Source organism: Hoplias malabaricus, chromosome 10 (assembly GCF_029633855.1).
Source record: "Hoplias malabaricus isolate fHopMal1 chromosome 10, fHopMal1.hap1, whole genome shotgun sequence".
NCBI lineage: Eukaryota > Metazoa > Chordata > Actinopteri > Characiformes > Erythrinidae > Hoplias > Hoplias malabaricus.
Genome location: NC_089809.1, coordinates 39,097,979 through 39,123,116, shown reverse-complemented (window position 1 = coordinate 39,123,116; position 25,138 = coordinate 39,097,979). Strand labels below are relative to the sequence as shown.

General features: G+C 45.5%; 1 protein-coding gene across 6 annotated transcripts in view; it reads left to right on the top strand.

Moving 5' to 3' along the window:
* kcnc3b (potassium voltage-gated channel, Shaw-related subfamily, member 3b) overlaps positions 1 to 25,138 on the top strand; it is a 170,392-nt gene that overhangs the window by 121,697 nt on the left and 23,557 nt on the right. For 2 of the 6 annotated variants that reach the window (XM_066684118.1, XM_066684117.1), the window contains exon 4: positions 218 to 406. In XM_066684118.1, the coding sequence (XP_066540215.1) occupies positions 218 to 406 (189 nt within the window). Of the gene's footprint in view, positions 1 to 217; positions 407 to 4,660; positions 4,717 to 13,443; positions 13,483 to 25,138 lie in introns of those variants that run through there. The other 4 variants (XM_066684114.1, XM_066684116.1, XM_066684120.1 and 1 more) reach the window with 4 other exon arrangements.

Below are 25,138 nucleotides of genomic sequence, written 5' to 3'. Positions count from 1 at the left end.
CTCTCTCTGTCTCTGTCTCTCTCTGTCTCTGTCTCTCTCTCTCTGTCTCTGTCTGTCTCTGTCTCTCTCTGTCTCTGTCTCTCTCTCTCTGTCTCTGTCTCTCTCTGTCTCTGTCTGTCTCTGTCTCTCTCTGTCTCTGTCTCTCTCTCTCTGTCTCTGTCTCTCTCTGTCTCTGTCTCTCTCTGTCTCTCTCTCTCTCTCTCTCTCTCTCTCTCAGACTCAAAGCAGAATGGTGATGCAGCCAGTGCGGCTCTGGCGAATGAGGACTGTCCGACTATAGACCAGGTTCTGAGTCCAGAAGAGCGTAGTCCAGCGGGACGGACGCGTGAGCGCTATCAGCAGGACCGCGCCTGCTTCCTGCTCAACACACGGGACTTCCGGCCCACTGACGGAAATGTCCGGAAAGGTACGTACACCCCCTCGTATATGGAACACTTACACACTCACATAACACACACACACACACACAAGCCTTGTTTCTCTCTTGTTGCCTCAGCGCAGCGGTCAGATAATGGTTGGAGTGGTCAGAAGTTAGGACCCGGCACAGTCAGTTCTCCCTGTACTTTTTCATAAAAAACAAAACATCAAAGACCTGTCCATGAACAGTGATTCGGCCCTGTGTACGTTATCACTGTTATAATCTCACACACATACACACACACACACACACACACACACGTATGATGATGTCCAACACACGATAGTAACCTGAACAAACCTCTCTCCGATTACTGCGCCGTAGACTGGAGCTAAAATTTGAAACGACTGAATAATGAGCCGTTATTAAGTTAAATCAGTGTCTAATTATTAACGCTGTCCGCAGAAGTTAGGGTTACGCTCCTTACATTGTTTTTGTTTTGTTTCTTTTTTCGACACAGAAATGACAGACTCAGTTACTATGGAAACAGATTTGTGCCAAAACAATCGAACAAAACCTTTTCAAACAAAAATAAGAAATCGAGAGAGAAAAAAAATCCCAGAAAAAATGTAAAACGTATGACTTCAAACCCCTGTGAAATGGTGTGTTTCTCACGGATCAGACTTTTGAACTCACTGCGAGCCGCGGTGAGACCACAGCCGTCTCCCGCACTGCGTCCCTTCGGCTCATGGCTTTTTACTGACAGCTCAGTGTCTCAGTGCTGTTTACAGTGAGTTCAAAGCCCTTTTCATTTACATTTTTTATTTTTGAGACGGATTTGTTTCTGATTCTGTGAGATATGTTTCTGTCTCTGTTTCTCATTTCTGTTTTTATTTGCTTCACGAGTATAATTCAGTAAACTACAGTAAATGTAATCAGACAGGAAAGTGTTAAACAGAGGGGAATTACAGCTGGACGTCCCGCTTCAGATCAGACAGCCGCGAGTTTGCCTCCGTGCAGGTGATTGGAGTCTAACACAGCGTCAGTCAAGAACACACACACACACACACACACCATGCCGTATTTGGCATTTGTATTTTAATATATAAACATATCATTTCAAAGTGTACCTTTACGCTTCCAAAATCATGAAGTAAACAACACGAAACATACATTTTTGAAGTGAATAACACCGATGAGCTGCTGACACCGCCCCCTGTCTGAGGCAGGGTGTCGGGGCACGTCAGGCAGCGAGTGCGATTCCTCGGAGGGAATGAACACCTCTGTCCAGCTGTTGATGTATTGATTGATTTACTGTATTGTGTACTTTGTAGACAGTGTGTGTTTACACTGGGGCTTGTTTCTACTGTGGTGGGAAGAGCAGCTCCCAGCAGCGCTACAGCGCCACCCACAGCTTGGGTGCAGTCACCAGGAACGGCAGTGAGGACCTCGGAGGTCCTGTAATGTTTTGGTCTGTCTCCAGATCTCAGGTCTGTGGGGGGGTTTCCCGGTGTGCAGTGGTCAGTGGAAGGACGAGCATTTCTCCTGTTCCCAACATCAACAGCTGAGCGTTCACTCTCTGCCTGATACACCCCTCCGCCTTCAGCAGGGGGCAGTGTAACCAGATCCTCAGTGTTATTCGCTCACCGTCCGAGCAGCAGTCTGCACACATCCATCTGTAACCACACCATAAGTCTCCTTTCAGACTGCCTCTGCATATTTGATTCTCCTCTTTTCTCTTCTCTGATTCCTGTCTTCTCTCTCTCTGTCTTTCTCTGTCTCTTTCTTGCTCTCTTTCTCTGTCTCTTGCTCTCTATCTTTCTGTCTCTCTTGTTCTCTCTTTCTGTTTCACTCTCTGTCAGTGTTTCTCTGTCTCTCTCTTGCTCTCTTTCTCTCTCTTGGTCTCTATCTTTGTTTCTCTTGTTCTCTCTTTCTCACTCTTGGTTTCTCTTTGTTTCTCTTGTTCTCTCTTTCTCTCTCTTTGTCTCTATCTTTGTTTCTCTTGTTCTCTCTTTCTCTGTCTCTCGCTGTCTGTCTTTCTCTGTCTCTCTCTTGCTCTCTTTCTGTCTCTTGTTCTCTTTCTGTCTCTTGTTCTCTTTCTCTGTCTCTCTCTTGCTCTCTATCTTTCTGCCTCTTGTTCTCTCTTTCCCTGTCTCTCTCTTGCTCTCTCTCTCTCTTGCTCTCTATCTTTCTGCCTCTTGTTCTCTCTTTCCCTGTCTCTCGCTCTCTGTCTCTGTTGTTCTCTCTATCTTTCTCTCTTTAATTCTTTCATTCTGTCTCAATCCCTCTATCTTTCTCTTTTTCTTTCTCTTTTCTTATTGCATCCTCTCTTTTTCTTTTTTCTGATACACTAACTGCTCTAATCTTCACTCATTCTCTGTTCTCTCTTCCCTCTTCTCCTCTTTGTTGGTCCTTTACCTTCTCCCTCTCTCCCTGTCTCTCCCATTTATTCTTTCTGATCTCTTCTTTCATTCTTTTCTTCCACTCTCTCACCTTTTTTTTATTCTGCTCTGCGGTTTTGACTCTCACGCTCACACACTCTGTCCTCCCCTGACCGGCCCCTCCCTCCACCTGGAACCTCACTCCAAATCACCGCCCTGTACCCACACCCCCACTCCGACACGTCCCCCAACACGTCTCTTTACTCCCACAAACACTCCCTGATAACTATGCTGTCTATATAACACCCCTCCGACATCGTGACCCCTGTGCGTTAGAGATGGGAGCGCTGGCGGCCGCCCCTGACCCCCCCACACCAGAGCAGTGGTATAAACTGGAGGGCGCTCTCTTACAGCAGGACCTCAATGCTAACTCCGCCTCCTCCTGGATCAAACCATAGTACTGAGAGGTAAAGACACTAAAGATACTGACCAGAGAAACAAGAGGATAATCACGCACACACACACACACACACACACACAGACTGATGCGGGCCAGATCTGTGCCAGTCTGTAAGCAAAGGCTGAAGGTATTAACCCATGTTTTCTTGTGTTTTTTGTTCGTTTTTGTTTCTTTTTTTATGCACAACTCTCATTAAAGTGTTTGTCTGTATATAATTATGGATTTTAATTATGTTCCATGTATGAACTGGATAAAGAGTAAAGACTGGGTTTAACACATTCTGCTGGAGTTCACACACCGAACCTCTTCAGCAAAAGTCCCATTTGGAAAATTTACCAATTTGCTTTGGTCCAAACCCCACAGCAGTGTTCTCCCCCTGTGTAAACAGCCCCTGTTCAGAACGCCCGCTTTCAGCACCTGTTCCTTTAAATGATAATGAGCCGCTCGCTGTTCACCCTGACCCCGAGCGCACAGCAGTGAGGAGCGAGGAGCAGAAGCTCTGGTTTTTAGCCGTTTTCGCTCGGTTCTCTTTCTTCTCCGTTCTCGTTTTCTCTGTGTTTAATCAGTGCTCTTATTATTATGTACAACTCACTTTGGTGTATGTTCACAGTAATGTGTGAATCTGAAGTCCACCATCCCACACACTGTGAAACAAGACCCAACAGTCAGTTTTCTGTGCGCTGCCTAAGTCTAAAAACACCGGCTAAAACGAGCCGTTCTGATTCTGCTCCGCTCCTGACATCAAGTGCAGAGACTTTAGAATAGCCCCGCCCCCTCGTCTGAGTCTGTCCAATCACAGCGCTGGACCCGCGTTTCTGTGAGAGCGCAAAGACAAGGTTAAACCATATAAAACACACAAAACTTTGAAAATGAGAATGAAGAAGGAAGAGAACTGAGCAAATGGTGAAAACAGATTATTCCTCCTGGTGTAACTCTGGTGATAGAGGAGTCCCGGTGCGTGCACCTTCATGCTGCGTAGAGTGAAATAAATCAGAACAGAGTCAAATCTTTCAGTCTGCTCCTGTTTGTGTGAACTGTCACTCGGAATAACAGTTCTAACAGAAAAGTAGATGAAACTGCGGCCCATCGGATGACTGTGAAGAGGTATAGAACTCAATAATTGCAAAGAAATCGTGCACTAAAATTATCAGGACATCTTGAACATGACTGAACATATATTGCTTGCGTCTTTTTGCGTTAGACGCCCCACTGTGGGGCTGATGTTGAAAGCAGAAGGTGTGTAAACCCAGCCTGCTCTCTCTGGAAGAGCCAATGCAATGGAAATGTAGGACAGGCTCGGGGTCACTGTGGACAGAGGAAAGCCATACTTTGCTGTGTCTGTTGTAAGAAAAGAACTGTGTCGACTAAATATGGAATTACAGGTTGCTGCAGTGTGTGTGTGTGTGTGTGTGTGTGTGTCTGGTGCTGTCTCACATACTCTGTATTGTCTCTCCCCTTCAGGTTGTGTCATATCACGCGTTTGTATGTGGGCTTCTTCATTCTACTTGCTGTTTTAATGTTGAAGACACGGTCCTCTCCTGTGTGCTACTGTGTGTGTGTGTGTGTGAAAGATGTGTTAGTGTTGTCGTAACGTGTCTCGCGCGTTTTTCCTTTCCTTGCTCTGTCCCCTTTGGGCCGGGTAAGTCCCTACAGCTGAAGTGAGGCTCTTGCCCAGCTCAGTGGGAGTCACAGTGAGGTTGAGGTGAGGTCATGTGAGTGAGGGTCCACCAGGTCGCTGCCAAGGTTCAAGCGTCTAGTTCTGTGTGGACTCTGAGTACTCTGAACCAGGGGTGTCAAACACCGGGGGGATGCATTGCCTGTGAGGCTCATTAATTTAATTACAGTTATTACTGAACCGCCAAGGAGACTGGCCTGGAAGAGGCTTTTTCACGTAATGAACTCGTAGGGGTGTGCGATGTGGCCCTAAAATAACATTGTGATATGTCAGGGTTTATTAGCAATGATGATATTCTTGATATTATGACATAAAAACAATATTATATTAACTTTAGGAACATACTGTTGCAACAAAATAAATGTTACATTTTGTTTTAGTTTAAAAGTAACAATTTCAAACACGCTAAAACAACCTCGCACTATAACAAACGCACACTAAAACAACCTCGCGCTAAAACAACCGCCCGCTAAAACAACCTCGCGCTATAACAAACGCACACTAAAACAACCTCGCACTATAACAAATGTGCACTAAAACATCCGTGCGCTAAAACCACCTCGCGCTAAAACAAGCTCGCACTAAAACTACCGCACACTAAAACCTCGCGCTAAAACAACCTCGCACTAAAACATCCACGCGCTAAAACAACCTCGCGCTAAAACAACCTCGCACTAAAACATCCACGCGCTAAAACAACCTCGCGCTAAAACAACCTCGCACTAAAACATCCACGCGCTAAAACAACCTCGCACTATAACATCCACGAACTAAAACAACCGCACACTAAAACCTCGCGCTAAAACAACCTCGCACTAAAACATCCACGCGCTAAAACATCCACGCGCTAAAACAACCTTGCACTATAACATCCACGAACTAAAACAACCGCACACTAAAACCTTGCGCTTAAACAACCTCGCACTACAACAACCTCGCGCTATAACAAACGCACACTAAAACAACCTCGCACTATAACAAATGTGCACTAAAACATCCGTGCGCTAAAACCACCTCGCGCTAAAACAAGCTCGCACTAAAACAACTGCACACTAAAACCTCGCGCTAAAACAACCTCGCACTAAAACATCCACGTGCTAAAACAACCTCGCACTATAACATCCACGAACTAAAACAACCGCACACTAAAACCTTGCGCTAAAACAACCTCGCACTAAAACATCCATGCGCTAAAACAACCTCGCACTATAACAAACATGCACTAAAACAACCTCGCGCTAAAACAACCGCCCGCTAAAACAACCTCGCGCTATAACAAACGCACACTAAAACAACCTCGCACTATAACAAATGTGCACTAAAACATCCGTGCGCTAAAACAAGCTCGCACTAAAACAACTGCACACTAAAACCTCGCACTAAAACATCCACGCGCTAAAACAACCTCGCACTATAACCTCGCACTAAAACAACCGCACACTAAAACCTCGCACTAAAACAACCTCGCACTATAACAAACATGCGCTAAAACAACTGCCCGCTAAAACAACCTCGCGCTATAACAAACGCACACTAAAACAACCTCGCACTATAACAAATGTGCACTAAAACATCCGTGCGCTAAAACCACCTCGCGCTAAAACAAGCTCGCACTAAAACAACCGCACACTAAAACCTCGCACTAAAACATCCACGCGCTAAAACAACCTCGCACTGAAACCTCGCAATAAAACAACCTCGCACTAAAACAACCGCCCGCTAAAACAACCTCGCGCTATAACAAACGCACACTAAAACAACCGCACACTAAAACCTCGCACTAAAACAACCTCGCGCTAAAACAACCGCAAACTAAAACAACCTTGCACTAAAACAGTGAACATGAAAACCAAAAAGTAGTTTCCTTATTTTTCAGATTTTCTACAGCAGGCAAAAATAATAAATTATATTTTGCTTAGTTTTCCTTTTTTCAATTTGAGAAATTTAACACAAATTCCAAAAAGAAAAGTGGGATGAGGAATCAATCCTGAGAGAGAGAGGTGGCATAGAAACCTCACGGCATGATCAGGAAACCTCACTCAAATGACCTCACTTTTCCAGCGCTTGATGTGGCCAAAGCCTTCTACGTGTGTGTGTGTGTGGATAGGTGTGTGTTAGCTGTTGCTGTGAGTTGTGTGTGAAGTGTAAACACTCTGACGTGTGGCTGACTGGTTGACAGACAGACACAGGGACATTTGGACAGACTCTCAGACAGACTGACCCAGGGAAGGTAAGAACAAACAGCACAGCCGTCCAGCAGCAGCGCTTCCCATCCCCCAGAGCTCCTCTAGACAAGCCCCCGACCCAAACCCCACCTCCTTAAACCCCAAACAACCCCTCAAACCCCACCTCCTTAAACTCCAAACAACTCCCAAACCTCACCTCCTTAAACCCCAAACAACCCCCAAACCCCACCTCCTTAAACCCCAAATAACCTCCAAACCCCACCTCCTTAAACCCCAAACAACCCCCAAACCCCACCTCCTTAAACCCCAAACAACCCCCAAACCCCACCTCCTTAAACCCCAAATAAACCCCAAACCCCACCTCTCTAAACCCCACAAAAACCCCAAACAACCCTCCAAACCCCACCTCCTTAAACCCCAAACAACCCCCACCTCATTAAACTCCAAACAAACCCCAAAACCCCACCTCCTTAAACCCCAAACAACCCCCACCTCCTTAAACTCCAAACAAACCCCAAAACCCCACCTCCTTAAACCCCAAACAACCCCCAAACCCCACCTCCTTAAACTCCAAACAACTCCCAAACCTCACCTCCTTAAACCCCAAACAACCCCCAAACCCCACCTCCTTAAACCCCAAACAACCCCCAAACCCCACCTCCTTAAACCCCAAATAACCCCCAAACCCCACCTCCTTAAGCCACAAACAACCCCTCAAACCCCACCTCCTTTAACCCCAAACAACCCCCAAACCCCACCTCCTTAAACTCCAAACAACTCCCAAACCTCACCTCCTTAAACCCCAAACAACCCCCAAACCCCACCTCCTTAAACCCCAAACAACCCCCAAACCCCACCTCCTTAAACCCCAAACAACCCCCAAACCCCACCTCCTTAAACCCCAAACAACCCCTCAAACCCCACCTCCTTAAACCCCAAACAACCCCTCAAACCCCACCTCCTTAAACCCCAAACAACCCCCAAACCCCACCTCCTTAAACTCCAAACAACTCCCAAACCTCACCTCCTTAAACCCCAAACAACCCCCAAACCCCACCTCCTTAAACCCCAAATAACCCCCAAACCCCACCTCCTTAAACCCCAAACAACCCCTCAAACCCCACCTCCTTAAACCCCAAACAACCCCTCAAACCCCACCTCCTTAAACCCCAAACAACCCCCAAACCCCACCTCCTTAAACCCCAAATAACCCCCAAACCCCACCTCCTTAAGCCACAAACAACCCCTCAAACCCCACCTCCTTAAACCCCAAACAACCCCCAAACCCCACCTCCTTAAACTCCAAACAACTCCCAAACCTCACCTCCTTAAACCCCAAACAACCCCCAAACCCCACCTCCTTAAACCCCAAACAACCCCCAAACCCCACCTCCTTAAACCCCAAACAACCCCCAAACCCCACCTCCTTAAACCCCAAACAACCCCTCAAACCCCACCTCCTTAAACCCCAAACAACCCCCAAACCCCACCTCCTTAAACCCCAAACAACCCCCAAACCCCACCTCCTTAAACTCCAAACAACTCCCAAACCTCACCTCCTTAAACCCCAAACAACCCCCAAACCCCACCTCCTTAAACCCCAAACAACCCCCAAACCCCACCTCCTTAAACCCCAAATAACCCCCAAACCCCACCTCCTTAAGCCACAAACAACCCCCAAACCCCACCTCCTTAAACCCCAAATAACCCCCAAACCCCACCTCCTTAAACCCCAAATAACCCCCAAACCCCACCTCCTTAAACCCCAAATAACCCCCAAACCCCACCTCCTTAAACTCCAAACAACTCCCAAACCCCACCTCCTTAAACCCCAAACAACCCCCAAACCCCACCTCCTTAAACCCCAAACAACCCCCAAACCCCACCTCCTTAAACCCCAAACAACCCCCAAACCCCACCTCCTTAAACCCCAAACAACCCCCAAACCCCACCTCCTTAAACCCCAAACAACCCTCCAAACCCCACCTCCTTAAACCCCGAACAACCCCCACCTCCTTAAACTCCAAACAAACCCCAAAACCCCACCTCCTTAAACCCCAAACAACCCCCACCTCCTTAAACTCCAAACAAACCCCAAAACCCCACCTCCTTAAACCCCAAACAACCCCCACCTCCTTAAACTCCAAACAAACCCCAAACCCCACCTCCTTAAACCCCTTCCAAACCCAGGCCTGGCCTTTGCTCAGCTGCAGCAGTAGTTACAGCCACGCAGCCGTACGCTCTTTCGGCTCACTTTAATGACCAGAGCAAGCCAAAATATATATATATATATCATCACTGTCTTAAGAAAAACACATATGATATGTTATATTATATTAAATATAATATATATATAAAATTATATATAAAACCTTATTATCAAACTTCCTAATACATTTTGATTTTGGGTCTTGTGTGTGTGTCTGTGTCTGTGTGAAAGCTATAACAATTTTGCTGATAGCTGAACACCAGGAATCTCTGCTAAACACATGTAACACATCTTCTCTCACTCATCGTGCCTTGGCTTATTTTGGTCATTTTAGTTTACTTCTGATTTTGTTTTCTCTCTCTCTCTCTCTCTCTCTCTCTCTCTCTCTCTCCCTCTCCCCTGTCTCTCTCTCTCTCTCTCTCCCCTGTCTCTCTCTTCTCTCTCTCTCTCTCTCTCTCTCTCTCTCTCTCTCTCTCTCTCTCTCTCTCTCCCCTGTCTCTCTCTCTCTCTCTCCCCTGTCTCTCTCTTCTCTCTCTCTCTCTCTCTCTCTCTCTCTCTCTCTCTCTTTCTCTCTCCCCTGTCTCTCTCTCTCTCCCCTGTCTCTCTCTTCTCTCTCTCTCTCTCTCTCTCTCTCCCCTGTCTGTCTGCCTCTCTCCCCTGTCTCTCTCTCTCTCTCTGTGTGTTCCTTGGTAGAAATAGGATCAACAATGTAACAATGTCTCCTTTAAGACTAGAGACAGCGCACAACGTAAAAATAAACATTTATAAAAATTAATAAAGCTACAAACGAAGTCGGAGCTGGAGCCACTTTTAGAGCCGTAAAGTTAATTTAGTACTTCAGAGATTGAGTGTGTGTGGAATGCATTCAGCTTCAGGTGTGCATGACTGAGAGTATGGCCTCACACACACACACACACTCTGCTCTGGCTGTTATAGTGGTCTGCTTGTGCTGTAAAAGACTTCAGTGCTCTGCATCCATATTGTGTTTGAATGGCGTATGCTTGTGTGTGTGTGTGTGTGTGTGTGTGTGTGTGCGTGCGTGCGAGTGTGTGTGTGTGTGTGTATGCATGTGCACCAGTCAGACTGCAGTATTAAAACTGACTCAACACCATGTGCCTCTCTACCGTGAGTTATTTTTTTTTCTTTCACTTATCTCTATCTCGATCTACTCTTCAGCTTTAATATGGTGTGTGTGTGTGTGTGTGTGTGTGTGTGCTTATGCTTTTGCTTTCTCTCCCTCTTTATCCCACACAATGACCCAAACATAAAATCAACATCATCATAATTTCGCTCGAGAGTGGTTGGGTTCTTCAGTAAAAACAGTGGTTCTACATAGAAACAGGAACACTCCCAGAACCAAGGCCCCATAGTTTTCCGCCTGTCTGCAGTCTTTAAGGAAACAGGCACAAATATGTTTTGTCCTGATTAAAGATCTGTAGGTCTTTAGCGTGTGCAGAGTCACGCGGTTTAGAGTGATACTAATCTGAGCAGAATCAGAGCTCTCTGTGTGCTCCATGTCTCCTTTCACTGTAGCAATGATGCACAAGTGGTGTGTTTAACTGCATGGTACCTCCACTACCCTAATGTACTCACCTTTACTCTCTGATTGACCCCTGGTCATTTTTCCACTCCCAACCGCTCTAATGTGTTTACGAAGCCCCAGTGTCTGTAAACGGGTAAAAAAACAAAGCGTCTGGGTCCAGTGCTAGGCTTTCTCTCTCTCTGCTCACGGCAGAGAAACGCCATCTGGAGGTTTTTAGACAACGGAGAGACTCCAAACGCTGAAAAGCACCAACCGAGATGAGGATGTTGCTCTATTCCTGCTCCATAGGGGGGTAACACTGACTTATTTTTAATATGTAACATGGCGTTCCACCTTAAAAGACACTGAGCTTCTGAACAAAAACAAACCAGACAACAGCAGTTCCGCACATTCGTAGATTAATGATTTTATAAAATGGCGGTCAACATAAAATACAATAAAACACACAAATGTTCAATTCTTAAACAAATACTCACAATAAAGTATTCCTCCACCACACAGTGTAGTCTGTTAACGGCGAGCACTGTTGCTAAGCAACATGAGGGCGATATAGCCTCGCCATTGAACAAAATATATTCACGTATGTTCAAGGTTTTTTAGTTGAGAAGAAATACACACCGTCCTCTTTCTGAACGGACTCTTAGGCCCAGTTCATATTTCTGTGTCGACCGTTTGCCGTAGCCTAATGCGCACCTCTGCTGGACGTACAGAGCTAGCCCTGGGCTGTGTTTTTAGCCTTTAGCTCCAGAAACAGTTTAATTAGCATTAGCCTAACCGAGCATTGTATTGTCTCCTGATTTCACGCTGTTCTTTGATAATTGAATAAAACAGTGACGGTGAACTTCCGTGTTCAGTTCCTAAGTCACATATGTGAGTAGTGTTTGTAATATCCGTTCCTTCACCAGTGTAAACTGTGGTAGCTTAGCAGTCCAACATAAAAAAGTTAGCCACTAAACGAAACACCACACAGCAGGTTTAGGACTGCTGTTTATATTAATCTGGATTTTAATGAATATTATATTAATCTGGACAATCTCTTCACACCATTCATCCACTGTTAACACACCCAATATATTAAAAGTGTTTATTATATGCTGCACGCTAACAAGGTTTAAACAGTGGCGCATTAATATGGAATTCAGATGTTGTGAGGCGGTCATGTGTGTATGTGCATATATTATGTGTTTTATAACGGCTTCGGATGCGGCTGAGCCAGATTGTAGGACGGGAACTATCCGTTTTATAAGTTCCCTTTAAAATTCACATGGTTCTTTGGGTGTGTGTTGTTCTTTATAGCGCCATTGTCTTTACTAAAGAACCCTTGAATAACCATCATTTTTTAAATATGATGGTATTGTAAAGTGGGAGTAGGACAGGGGTTCATCATGGCCTTTTCTTTGTACCGAAACCTCACATCCCCCTCATACACCTCTGACGTTTAGTCATGAGGCTGCAGTAACAGTGAGTAACAGATGAAATATTTTAGGAAGACTCCTTGTTCACGACTGTTTTGTCTTTGTTTCTGCTTTTTGCTTTACGTCTGTTTAAAATGTTTGGCTGCATGACAGTTTGACCTCAGCATGACCATTAGTGTGTGTACTATGCATCTCACAAATATCAAAGCCAGTCTTTTACATGCTCAGTGGGTCAGGGCCTGGGAATCAACACTATGTTGCACTGCATTATGAGTTCATTCAGTTCATTCAGGGGTTTTGTTTTTTAAAAACTCCAGCAGTCACTGCTGTGTCTGATCCACTCTACACCAGCACAACACACACTAACACACCACCACCACGTCAGTGTCACTGCAGCACCTGCTCTGTGGGGGTCCTGAGCACTGAGGAACAGGGTGGAAAGGGGAATAACAAAGTATGCAGAGCAACAGATGGACTACAGTCTGTAGTTGTAGATCTACATCACGTCTTACACCATCCCTCCCCATACGTGTTATTTCAGAAGCTTCACTTAAATAGTAGATTGTCCAAAAACCCAATCACCACGACCTCCTTCCCAAGCCCTGCAGTGAGATTGGGAGAAACCGTTGCATTATGGGTAGTGTAGTCCATTGTGAGGTTAACCCCTTGGACGCCAGTGCAGTGTAGTTGCAGTGATGTAGTCCAGACTTCTACAGAACTGGGTTAAAAGACTGGAGTTAAGGAATCTGTGTGTCAGAGAAATGTCTCGTGTTACAAACCGCTCATTTCCGCTCACTGCAAACACCACCATGGCCACAGTGATTTGCGTTCTGGTCGGTGGCGGATCGATGGAGCTTAATTGTGGGTAATATGAAACCTGTCCATTTTTAACTGCACATAGATCAATACATGTATTGCCTTATTGAAGGAGCAGTCGTCTTTGGGCAGCATTACTAAACACCTCGTACATACGGCCTTCAGAACGACTCAGGAGCCTCACCAGGTCAGAGGGTGCTTATGAATGCATTCTCTCTGATGTAGTGGGTTTATGCCCTACCTCATGACACAATATGGTTTAAAATGGCAATCTAACACCTTAACACTGTTTGTGTCATAGACTCTCATCATGGACGGGACTGGTTTTGATATTTGCAGGCTCTGTTCCTCTCCATTCTGTGACTAACATTCATCTCATTCTCCATCCCTCCATCTCCAGGCCGCCAATGCAGTGCCAGTGTTTCTTAAGACTGACTGGGTAGGTATTTAAAGCTACAGTCTTTTTAGAGTCACAGTCACCGTATCTGGCTGTGGGTGTGTGTTTGACATATAGCAGTACGCTGTGTGTTTGTGAGTTCGGTATTATAAACCAGTGGTTCTCAAACTGTGGAGCAGCTACAGGTGGTAGGCCAATGGTCTACACATACACAGTAGTTGATTACGTCTGTAAGGGAACAGGGGGAGTGTTCCCCTGCTTTTATTCCAGGGAGGTAAGCCCAGTTTCAGTTGTTTACTGAACATAAACAAAGGCTAGAGACAGACGTGAGCAGTTTGGACTTTATTACAAGAAGGGCAAAGCAGAAGTGAGAAAAACCTATAACACGGTTTAACACAGAGCCTGCTTCACCTACTACTACAAGCGCCGAGAGCTGCTTTGACCTGCTCCAAGCGCCATGCTGTTTTCACCTGTAGCCTGTTAAAGCACATTACTGATATTACATTGTTTTGGTTTCTTTCAGAATGCTATTTCCCATAATTTATGATAAAGGTATAATTGCGTTTCAATTTAGTTAGTTATTTGTATTCTCTCTACAAATATTTTGTGTAAAACATGCAAATTATGAGTTAAAAAACCCAACAAAAACACTTTACGATATGCCTTCCACCTCCCCCCGGAACAGAGGAAGAACCAGAGAGGCGTGTTTCTGTGATAAGACCTGTCTGTGGGTGGTACTTGGTTTTAAAAGTTTGAGAACCACGGTTATAAACTATTTAACGTACAAAGCTCCATCTGCAGAAAGCTGGGACTGTGTGTGATTGCTCTGAAATGCAGACAGCAGTGAGGAAGTTTGACGTTGTCTGAAGCTGTACACAGTTTATTTTTGTGTTTATTACTTTGTCACATGACCGTTTAACTCTGCCCCTTAATTGTTGTGTGTGGGGCAGGTAATAATACATCCAGTGACAGCAGAGGGGGCAGTTCAGGAAACATCTAATGGAGATACAACTGGTGTATTTCAGATAAATCCAGTGACTGCTGCCTGCAATCTGTACCCACCTCATCTGTATTTACAGTAGAATATCTGTAAGTTAACTCAGAAAGGAGTTGGACGCTTCCATAACTGCTCTGTCTGCAGTCATTGGATGTGTCCTTGAGGGCAGAGAGGGCTGTTACTGAAACATCCAGTGACTGCAGACAGAAGCTGTTATGGATATACCCCTGTGAATACAGACAGGGAAGTTACAGCTGCACCCAGTGATTGCAGACACCGACACACCCAAGGTCTGTCCCAAAACCTAGTGAGCTGCCTGGGTAGGCACTGACTTCGTAAGCAGCTGTTTAAGTAGAGAGCGTTCTAACGGTCGTCTGTCCTCTTGAGGCAGATTACTGAGACGGTTTATTTAGAGAGCGATAACGTCACGGCTTGTTCCCGCCCACCGCAGGCAACCTGTTTTTTTTACCTCAGCAGCTAGCGTCGCCTTAGCATTTTAGCGCCGCGGGTTTCTATTCTTCACCTTTTTTTTTTTTTTTATTTGAATTATTTCTGCTCTGGGAGGAACCCGAAACCCAGAAATACAAATATTACCAACAACTCTGAGAGATATAATAATGAGTATAAGACTGATATAAAATGATTAAATGATAAAAATAGTTGACACTGTGCTGATTAAAATTATGTACTGATCTTATTTATAAAGAATAACAAAATAACTTAATGAAGGAAAAATATATAAATAGGACTGTGAATGGAAAAGTGCTGAAATGTGGCATTTTGTCTAAAATTCTGTTTAATCACCAGTGGTCCGCCCAGAAAACACTGTGTAAAACACTAGTGGACCTCCAACTTTGCCCTCAGTGGGTCAACAGTGGTCCGCCGTCTCCTTGCTCTCAGGGGGCAGCTCGCTAGGTTTTGAGACAGATCCCCGGTGTGATCTGGCACCAAATGATCCAGGTAGCTTCCAGTTTGATGCTTCAGTAAACGTGCCTTGGGCACTTACTCGCCCCGCACCAGGACAGACCCCCTGATGTTAGTGTTGGTGTTATAACTAGCTTTAATTCAGCGCTATCTGAAAAATCACAGGTCACAAGTTTTCAGTGTTTTTGGTCCGGCTCCTCTTTTCCTGACTGTGATTGAAACATCTACTGTTTTATTATTTCACTTTTTGTTTGGTCCTAATTTGTCCATTTGATAACTTCTTTGAACTGATATAAAGTTGTAAAGGTTGAATATTGGGTTTCTAATGTGCACTGTTATTATTTGAACATGGGGAATGGATTTAAAAAGCAGTGCATTTATTTGCATCTCACACACTGCGCCCAGCTCTCTTTCACTGAGCCGTTATTGCTTTAATACATTCATTTGGCAAATGTTGATTTTATTTAGTTGTTGTTTTGATGAAAATTAAATGATAAAGTCTGTAAGAGTTTATCTGTGAGTATCAGGCCCTGTCCACACAGATCCAGATATGTTTAAGAACAAGGAGAGACCTCATAAACACAACGGACATGAGACAGTCACATAGGTTTAATCCCAAATCTCTTCCTCTGTAGTGCACTACATGTGTCCATTATATATTTCTAATACATTTATATTTATTCATCTGTGTGAGTCTGAACTCTACTGCTGTCTGTGTGTACAGTGTAGTTTGTGACTGATGTAGTTCACTGTAGAGGGAGCGAGGAGCTGTGTGTGTACAGTGTAGTTTGTGACTGATGTAGTTCACTGTAGAGGGAGTGAGGAGCTGTGTGTGTACAGTGTAGTTTATGACTGATGTAGTTCACTGTAGAGGGAGCGAGGAGCTGTGTGTGTACAGTGTAGTTTATGACTGATGTAGTTCACTGTAGAGGGAGCGAGGAGCTGTGTGTGTACAGTGTAGTTTATGACTGATGTAGTTCACTGTAGAGGGAGCGAGGAGCTGTGTGTGTACAGTGTAGTTTGTGACTGATGTAGTTCACTGTAGAGGGAGCGAGGAGCTGTGTGTGTACAGTGTAGTTTATGACTGATGTAGTTCACTGTAGAGGGAGCGAGGAGCTGTGTGTGTACAGTGTAGTTTATGACTGATGTAGTTCACTGTAGAGGGAGCGAGGAGCTGTGTGTGTACAGTGTAGTTTGTGACTGATGTAGTTCACTGTAGAGGGAGCGAGGAGCTGTGTGTGTACAGTGTAGTTTGTGACTGATGTAGTTCACTGTAGAGGGAGCGAGGAGCTGTGTGTGTACAGTGTAGTTTGTGACTGATGTACTTCACTGTAGAGGGAGCGAGGAGCTGTGTGTGTACAGTGTAGTTTATGACTGATGTAGTTCACTGTAGAGGGAGCGAGGAGCTGTGTGTGTACAGTGTAGTTTGTGACTGATGTAGTTCACTGTAGAGGGAGAGAGGAGCTGTGTGTGTACAGTGTAGTTTATGACTGATGTAGTTCACTGTAGAGGGAGCGAGGAGCTGTGTGTGTACAGTGTAGTTTATGACTGATGTAGTTCACTGTAGAGGGAGCGAGGAGCTGTGTGTGTACAGTGTAGTTTATGACTGATGTAGTTCACTGTAGAGGGAGTGAGGAGCTGTGTGTGTACAGTGTAGTTTGTGACTGATGTAGTTCACTGTAGAGGGAGCGAGGAGCTGTGTGTACAGTGTAGTTTGTGACTGATGTAGTTCACTGTAGAGGGAGTGAGGAGCTGTGTGTGTACAGTGTAGTTTGTGACTGATGTAGTTCACTGTAGAGGGAGCGAGGAGCTGTGTGTACAGTGTAGTTTGTGACTGATGTAGTTCACTGTAGAGGGAGCGAGGAGCTGTGTGTACAGTGTAGTTTGTGACTGATGTAGTTCACTGTAGAGGGAGCGAGGAGCTGTGTGTGTACAGTGTAGTTTATGACTGAAGTAGTTCACTGTAGAGGGAGAGAGGAGCTGTGTGTGTACAGTGTAGTTTATGACTGATGTAGTTCACTGTAGAGGGAGTGAGGAGCCGTGTGTGTATACAGTGTAGTTTGTGACTGATGTAGTTCACTGTAGAGGGAGCGAGGAGCTGTGTGTGTACAGTGTAGTTTATGACTGATGTAGTTCACTGTAGAGGGAGAGAGGAGCTGTGTGTGTACAGTGTAGTTTATGACTGATGTAGTTCACTGTAGAGGGAGTGAGGAGCTGTGTGTATACAGTGTAGTTTGTGACTGATGTAGTTCACTGTAGAGGGAGCGAGGAGCTGTGTGTATACAGTGTAGTTTGTGACTGATGTAGTTCACTGTAGAGGGAGCGAGGAGCTGTGTGTGTACAGTGTAGTTTATGACTGATGTAGTTCACTGTAGAGGGAGCGAGGAGCTGTGTGTATACAGTGTAGTTTGTGACTGATGTAGTTAACTGTAGAGGGAGCGAGGAGCTGTGTGTGTACAGTGTAGTTTATGACTGATGTAGTTCACTGTAGAGGGAGTGAGGAGCTGTGTGTATACAGTGTAGTTTGTGACTGATGTAGTTCACTGTAGAGGGAGCGAGGAGCTGTGTGTGTACAGTGTAGTTTATGACTGATGTAGTTCACTGTAGAGGGAGCGAGGAGCTGTGTGTGTACAGTGTAGTTTATGACTGATGTAGTTCACTGTAGAGGGAGCGAGGAGCTGTGTGTGTACAGTGTAGTTTATGACTGATGTAGTTCACTGTAGAGGGAGCGAGGAGCTGTGTGTGTACAGTGTAGTTTATGACTGATGTACTTCACTGTAGAGGGAGTGAGGAGCTGTGTGTGTACAGTGTAGTTTGTGACTGATGTAGTTCACTGTAGAGGGAGCGAGGAGCTGTGTGTACAGTGTAGTTTGTGACTGATGTAGTTCACTGTAGAGGGAGTGAGGAGCTGTGTGTGTACAGTGTAGTTTGTGACTGATGTAGTTCACTGTAGAGGGAGCGAGGAGCTGTGTGTGTACAGTGTAGTTTATGACTGATGTAGTTCACTGTAGAGGAAGCGAGGAGCTGTGTGTGTACAGTGTAGTTTGTGACTGATGTAGTTCACTGTAGAGGGAGAGAGGAGCTGTGTGTGTACAGTGTAGTTTATGACTGATGTAGTTCACTGTAGAGGGAGCGAGGAGCTGTGTGTGTACAGTGTAGTTTATGACTGATGTAGTTCACTGTAGAGGGAGCGAGGAGCTGTGTGTGTACAGTGTAGTTTATGACTGATGTAGTTCACTGTAGAGGGAGTGAGGAGCTGTGTGTGTACAGTGTAGTTTGTGACTGATGTAGTTCACTGTAGAGGGAGCGAGGAGCTGTGTGTACAGTGTAGTTTGTGACTGATGTAGTTCACTGTAGAGGGAGTGAGGAGCTGTGTGTGTACAGTGTAGTTTGTGACTGATGTAGTTCACTGTAGAGGGAGCGAGGAGCTGTGTGTACAGTGTAGTTTGTGACTGATGTAGTTCACTGTAGAGGGAGCGAGGAGCTGTGTGTACAGTGTAGTTTGTGACTGATGTAGTTCACTGTAGAGGGAGCGAGGAGCTGTGTGTGTACAGTGTAGTTTATGACTGAAGTAGTTCACTGTAGAGGGAGAGAGGAGCTGTGTGTGTACAGTGTAGTTTATGACTGATGTAGTTCACTGTAGAGGGAGTGAGGAGCCGTGTGTGTATACAGTGTAGTTTGTGACTGATGTAGTTCACTGTAGAGGGAGCTGTGTGTGTACAGTGTAGTTTATGACTGATGTAGTTCACTGTAGAGGGAGAGAGGAGCTGTGTGTGTACAGTGTAGTTTATGACTGATGTAGTTCACTGTAGAGGGAGTGAGGAGCTGTGTGTATACAGTGTAGTTTGTGACTGATGTAGTTCACTGTAGAGGGAGCGAGGAGCTGTGTGTATACAGTGTAGTTTGTGACTGATGTAGTTCACTGTAGAGGGAGCGAGGAGCTGTGTGTGTACAGTGTAGTTTATGACTGATGTAGTTCACTGTAGAGGGAGTGAGGAGCTGTGTGTATACAGTGTAGTTTGTGACTGATGTAGTTAACTGTAGAGGGAGCGAGGAGCTGTGTGTGTACAGTGTAGTTTATGACTGATGTAGTTCACTGTAGAGGGAGTGAGGAGCTGTGTGTATACAGTGTAGTTTGTGACTGATGTAGTTCACTGTAGAGGGAGCGAGGAGCTGTGTGTGTACAGTGTAGTTTATGACTGATGTAGTTCACTGTAGAGGGAGAGAGGAGCTGTGTGTGTACAGTGTAGTTTATGACTGATGTAGTTCACTGTAGAGGGAGCGAGGAGCTGTGTGTGTACAGTGTAGTTTATGACTGATGTAGTTCACTGTAGAGGGAGCGAGGAGCTGTGTGTGTACAGTGTAGTTTATGACTGATGTACTTCACTGTAGAGGGAGCGAGGAGCTGTGTGTGTACAGTGTAGTTTGTGACTGATGTAGTTCACTGTAGAGGGAGCGAGGAGCTGTGTGTACAGTGTAGTTTGTGACTGATGTAGTTCACTGTAGAGGGAGTGAGGAGCTGTGTGTGTACAGTGTAGTTTGTGACTGATGTAGTTCACTGTAGAGGGAGCGAGGAGCTGTGTGTACAATGTAGTTTGTGACTGATGTAGTTCACTGTAGAGGGAGCGAGGAGCTGTGTGTGTACAGTGTAGTTTGTGACTGATGTAGTTCACTGTAGAGGGAGCGAGGAGCTGTGTGTGTACAGTGTAGTTTGTGACTGATGTAGTTCACTGTAGAGGGAGTGAGGAGCTGTGTGTGTACAGTGTAGTTTATGACTGATGTAGTTCACTGTAGAGGGAGTGAGGAGCAGTGTGTGTACAGTGTAGTTTATGACTGATGTAGTTCACTGTAGAGGGAGTGAGGAGCTGTGTGTGTACAGTGTAGTTTATGACTGATGTAGTTCACTGTAGAGGGAGCGAGGAGCTGTGTGTGTACAGTGTAGTTTGTGACTGATGTAGTTCACTGTAGAGGGAGAGAGGAGCTGTGTGTGTACAGTGTAGTTTGTGACTGATGTAGTTCACTGTAGAGGGAGCGAGGAGCTGTGTGTACAGTGTAGTTTGTGACTGATGTAGTTCACTGTAGAGGGAGCGAGGAGCTGTGTGTACAGTGTAGTTTGTGACTGATGTAGTTCACTGTAGAGGGAGCGAGGAGCTGTGTGTGTACAGTGTAGTTTGTGACTGATGTAGTTCACTGTAGAGGGAGCGAGGAGCTGTGTGTGTACAGTGTAGTTTGACTGATGTAGTTCACTGTAGAGGGAGCGAGGAGCTGTGTGTGTACAGTGTAGTTTGTGACTGATGTAGTTCACTGTAGAAGGAGCGAGGAGCTGTGTGTGTACAGTGTAGTTTGTGACTGATGTAGTTCACTGTAGAGGGAGAGAGAAGCTGTGTGTGTACAGTGTAGTTTGACTGATGTAGTTCACTGTAGAGGGAGAGAGGAGCTGTGTGTGTACAGTGTAGTTTATGACTGATGTAGTTCACTGTAGAGGGAGCGAGGAGCTGTGTGTATACAGTGTAGTTTGTGACTGATGTAGTTCACTGTAGAGGGAGCGAGGAGCTGTGTGTGTACAGTGTAGTTTATGACTGATGTAGTTCACTGTAGAGAGAGTGAGGAGCTGTGTGTATACAGTGTAGTTTGTGACTGATGTAGTTCACTGTAGAGGGAGCGAGGAGCTGTGTGTGTACAGTGTAGTTTGACTGATGTAGTTCACTGTAGAGGGAGCGAGGAGCTGTGTGTGTACAGTGTAGTTTATGACTGATGTAGTTCACTGTAGAGGGAGCGAGGAGCTGTGTGTGTACAGTGTAGTTTATGACTGATGTAGTTCACTGTAGAGGGAGCGAGGAGCTGTGTGTATACAGTGTAGTTTGTGACTGATGTAGTTCACTGTAGAGGGAGCGAGGAGCTGTGTGTGTACAGTGTAGTTTATGACTGATGTAGTTCACTGTAGAGGGAGTGAGGAGCTGTGTGTATACAGTGTAGTTTGTGACTGATGTAGTTCACTGTAGAGGGAGCGAGGAGCTGTGTGTGTACAGTGTAGTTTGACTGATGTAGTTCACTGTAGAGGGAGCGAGGAGCTGTGTGTGTACAGTGTAGTTTATGACTTATGTAGTTCACTGTAGAGGGAGCGAGGAGCTGTGTGTGTACAGTGTAGTTTGTGACTGATGTAGTTCACTGTAGAGGGAGAGAGAAGCTGTGTGTGTACAGTGTAGTTTGACTGATGTAGTTCACTGTAGAGGGAGAGAGGAGCTGTGTGTGTACAGTGTAGTTTATGACTGATGTAGTTCACTGTAGAGGGAGCGAGGAGCTGTGTGTGTACAGTGTAGTTTATGACTGATGTAGTTCACTGTAGAGGGAGTGAGGAGCTGTGTGTGTACAGTGTAGTTTATGACTGATGTAGTTCACTGTAGAGGGAGTGAGGAGCTGTGTGTATACAGTGTAGTTTGTGACTGATGTAGTTCACTGTAGAGGGAGCGAGGAGCTGTGTGTGTACAGTGTAGTTTATGACTGATGTAGTTCACTGTAGAGGGAGCGAGGAGCTGTGTGTGTACAGTGTAGTTTATGACTGATGTAGTTCACTGTAGAGGGAGTGAGGAGCTGTGTGTGTACAGTGTAGTTTATGACTGATGTAGTTCACTGTAGAGGGAGTGAGGAGCTGTGTGTATACAGTGTAGTTTATGACTGATGTAGTTCACTGTAGAGGGAGCGAGGAGCTGTGTGTGTACAGTGTAGTTTGTGACTGATGTAGTTCACTGTAGAGGGAGCGAGGAGCTGTGTGTACAGTGTAGTTTGTGACTGATGTAGTTCACTGTAGAGGGAGTGAGGAGCTGTGTGTGTACAGTGTAGTTTGTGACTGATGTAGTTCACTGTAGAGGGAGCGAGGAGCTGTGTGTACAGTGTAGTTTGTGACTGATGTAGTTCACTGTAGAGGGAGCGAGGAGCTGTGTGTGTACAGTGTAGTTTGTGACTGATGTAGTTCACTGTAGAGGGAGCGAGGAGCTGTGTGTGTACAGTGTAGTTTGTGACTGATGTAGTTCACTGTAGAGGGAGTGAGGAGCTGTGTGTGTACAGTGTAGTTTATGACTGATGTAGTTCACTGTAGAGGGAGTGAGGAGCAGTGTGTGTACAGTGTAGTTTATGACTGATGTAGTTCACTGTAGAGGGAGTGAGGAGCTGTGTGTGTACAGTGTAGTTTATGACTGATGTAGTTCACTGTAGAGGGAGCGAGGAGCTGTGTGTGTACAGTGTAGTTTGTGACTGATGTAGTTCACTGTAGAGGGAGAGAGGAGCTGTGTGTGTACAGTGTAGTTTGTGACTGATGTAGTTCACTGTAGAGGGAGCGAGGAGCTGTGTGTACAGTGTAGTTTGTGACTGATGTAGTTCACTGTAGAGGGAGCGAGGAGCTGTGTGTACAGTGTAGTTTGTGACTGATGTAGTTCACTGTAGAGGGAGCGAGGAGCTGTGTGTGTACAGTGTAGTTTGTGACTGATGTAGTTCACTGTAGAGGGAGCGAGGAGCTGTGTGTGTACAGTGTAGTTTGACTGATGTAGTTCACTGTAGAGGGAGCGAGGAGCTGTGTGTGTACAGTGTAGTTTATGACTGATGTAGTTCACTGTAGAGGGAGCGAGGAGCTGTGTGTGTACAGTGTAGTTTGTGACTGATGTAGTTCACTGTAGAGGGAGAGAGAAGCTGTGTGTGTACAGTGTAGTTTATGACTGATGTAGTTCACTGTAGAGGGAGCGAGGAGCTGTGTGTGTACAGTGTAGTTTATGACTGATGTAGTTCACTGTAGAGGGAGTGAGGAGCTGTGTGTGTACAGTGTAGTTTATGACTGATGTAGTTCACTGTAGAGGGAGTGAGGAGCTGTGTGTATACAGTGTAGTTTATGACTGATGTAGTTCACTGTAGAGGGAGCGAGGAGCTGTGTGTGTACAGTGTAGTTTGTGACTGATGTAGTTCACTGTAGAGGGAGCGAGGAGCTGTGTGTACAGTGTAGTTTGTGACTGATGTAGTTCACTGTAGAGGGAGTGAGGAGCTGTGTGTGTACAGTGTAGTTTGTGACTGATGTAGTTCACTGTAGAGGGAGCGAGGAGCTGTGTGTACAGTGTAGTTTGTGACTGATGTAGTTCACTGTAGAGGGAGCGAGGAGCTGTGTGTGTACAGTGTAGTTTGGAACTGATGTAGTTCACTGTAGAGGGAGCAAGGAGCTGTGTGTGTACAGTGTAGTTTGTGACTGATGTAGTTCACTGTAGAGGGAGTGAGGAGCTGTGTGTGTACAGTGTAGTTTATGACTGATGTAGTTCACTGTAGAGGGAGTGAGGAGCAGTGTGTGTACAGTGTAGTTTATGACTGATGTAGTTCACTGTAGAGGGAGTGAGGAGCTGTGTGTGTACAGTGTAGTTTATGACTGATGTAGTTCACTGTAGAGGGAGCGAGGAGCTGTGTGTGTACAGTGTAGTTTGTGACTGATGTAGTTCACTGTAGAGGGAGAGAGGAGCTGTGTGTGTACAGTGTAGTTTGTGACTGATGTAGTTCACTGTAGAGGGAGCGAGGAGCTGTGTGTACAGTGTAGTTTGTGACTGATGTAGTTCACTGTAGAGGGAGCGAGGAGCTGTGTGTACAGTGTAGTTTGTGACTGATGTAGTTCACTGTAGAGGGAGCGAGGAGCTGTGTGTGTACAGTGTAGTTTGTGACTGATGTAGTTCACTGTAGAGGGAGCGAGGAGCTGTGTGTGTACAGTGTAGTTTGACTGATGTAGTTCACTGTAGAGGGAGCGAGGAGCTGTGTGTGTACAGTGTAGTTTATGACTGATGTAGTTCACTGTAGAGGGAGCGAGGAGCTGTGTGTGTACAGTGTAGTTTGTGACTGATGTAGTTCACTGTAGAGGGAGAGAGAAGCTGTGTGTGTACAGTGTAGTTTGACTGATGTAGTTCACTGTAGAGGGAGAGAGGAGCTGTGTGTGTACAGTGTAGTTTATGACTGATGTAGTTCACTGTAGAGGGAGCGAGGAGCTGTGTGTGTACAGTGTAGTTTGACTGATGTAGTTCACTGTAGAGGGAGAGAGGAGCTGTGTGTGTACAGTGTAGTTTGTGACTGATGTAGTTCACTGTAGAGGGAGAGAGAAGCTGTGTGTGTACAGTGTAGTTTGACTGATGTAGTTCACTGTAGAGGGAGAGAGGAGCTGTGTGTGTACAGTGTAGTTTATGACTGATGTAGTTCACTGTAGAGGGAGCGAGGAGCTGTGTGTATACAGTGTAGTTTGACTGATGTAGTTCACTGTAGAGGGAGAGAGGAGCTGTGTGTGTACAGTGTAGTTTGTGACTGATGTAGTTCACTGTAGAGGGAGAGAGAAGCTGTGTGTGTACAGTGTAGTTTGACTGATGTAGTTCACTGTAGAGGGAGAGAGAAGCTGTGTGTGTACAGTGTAGTTTGACTGATGTAGTTCACTGTAGAGGGAGAGAGGAGCTGTGTGTGTACAGTGTAGTTTATGACTGATGTAGTTCACTGTAGAGGGAGCGAGGAGCTGTGTGTATACAGTGTAGTTTGTGACTGATGTAGTTCACTGTAGAGGGAGCGAGGAGCTGTGTGTGTACAGTGTAGTTTATGACTGATGTAGTTCACTGTAGAGAGAGTGAGGAGCTGTGTGTATACAGTGTAGTTTGTGACTGATGTAGTTCACTGTAGAGGGAGCGAGGAGCTGTGTGTGTACAGTGTAGTTTGACTGATGTAGTTCACTGTAGAGGGAGCGAGGAGCTGTGTGTGTACAGTGTAGTTTATGACTGA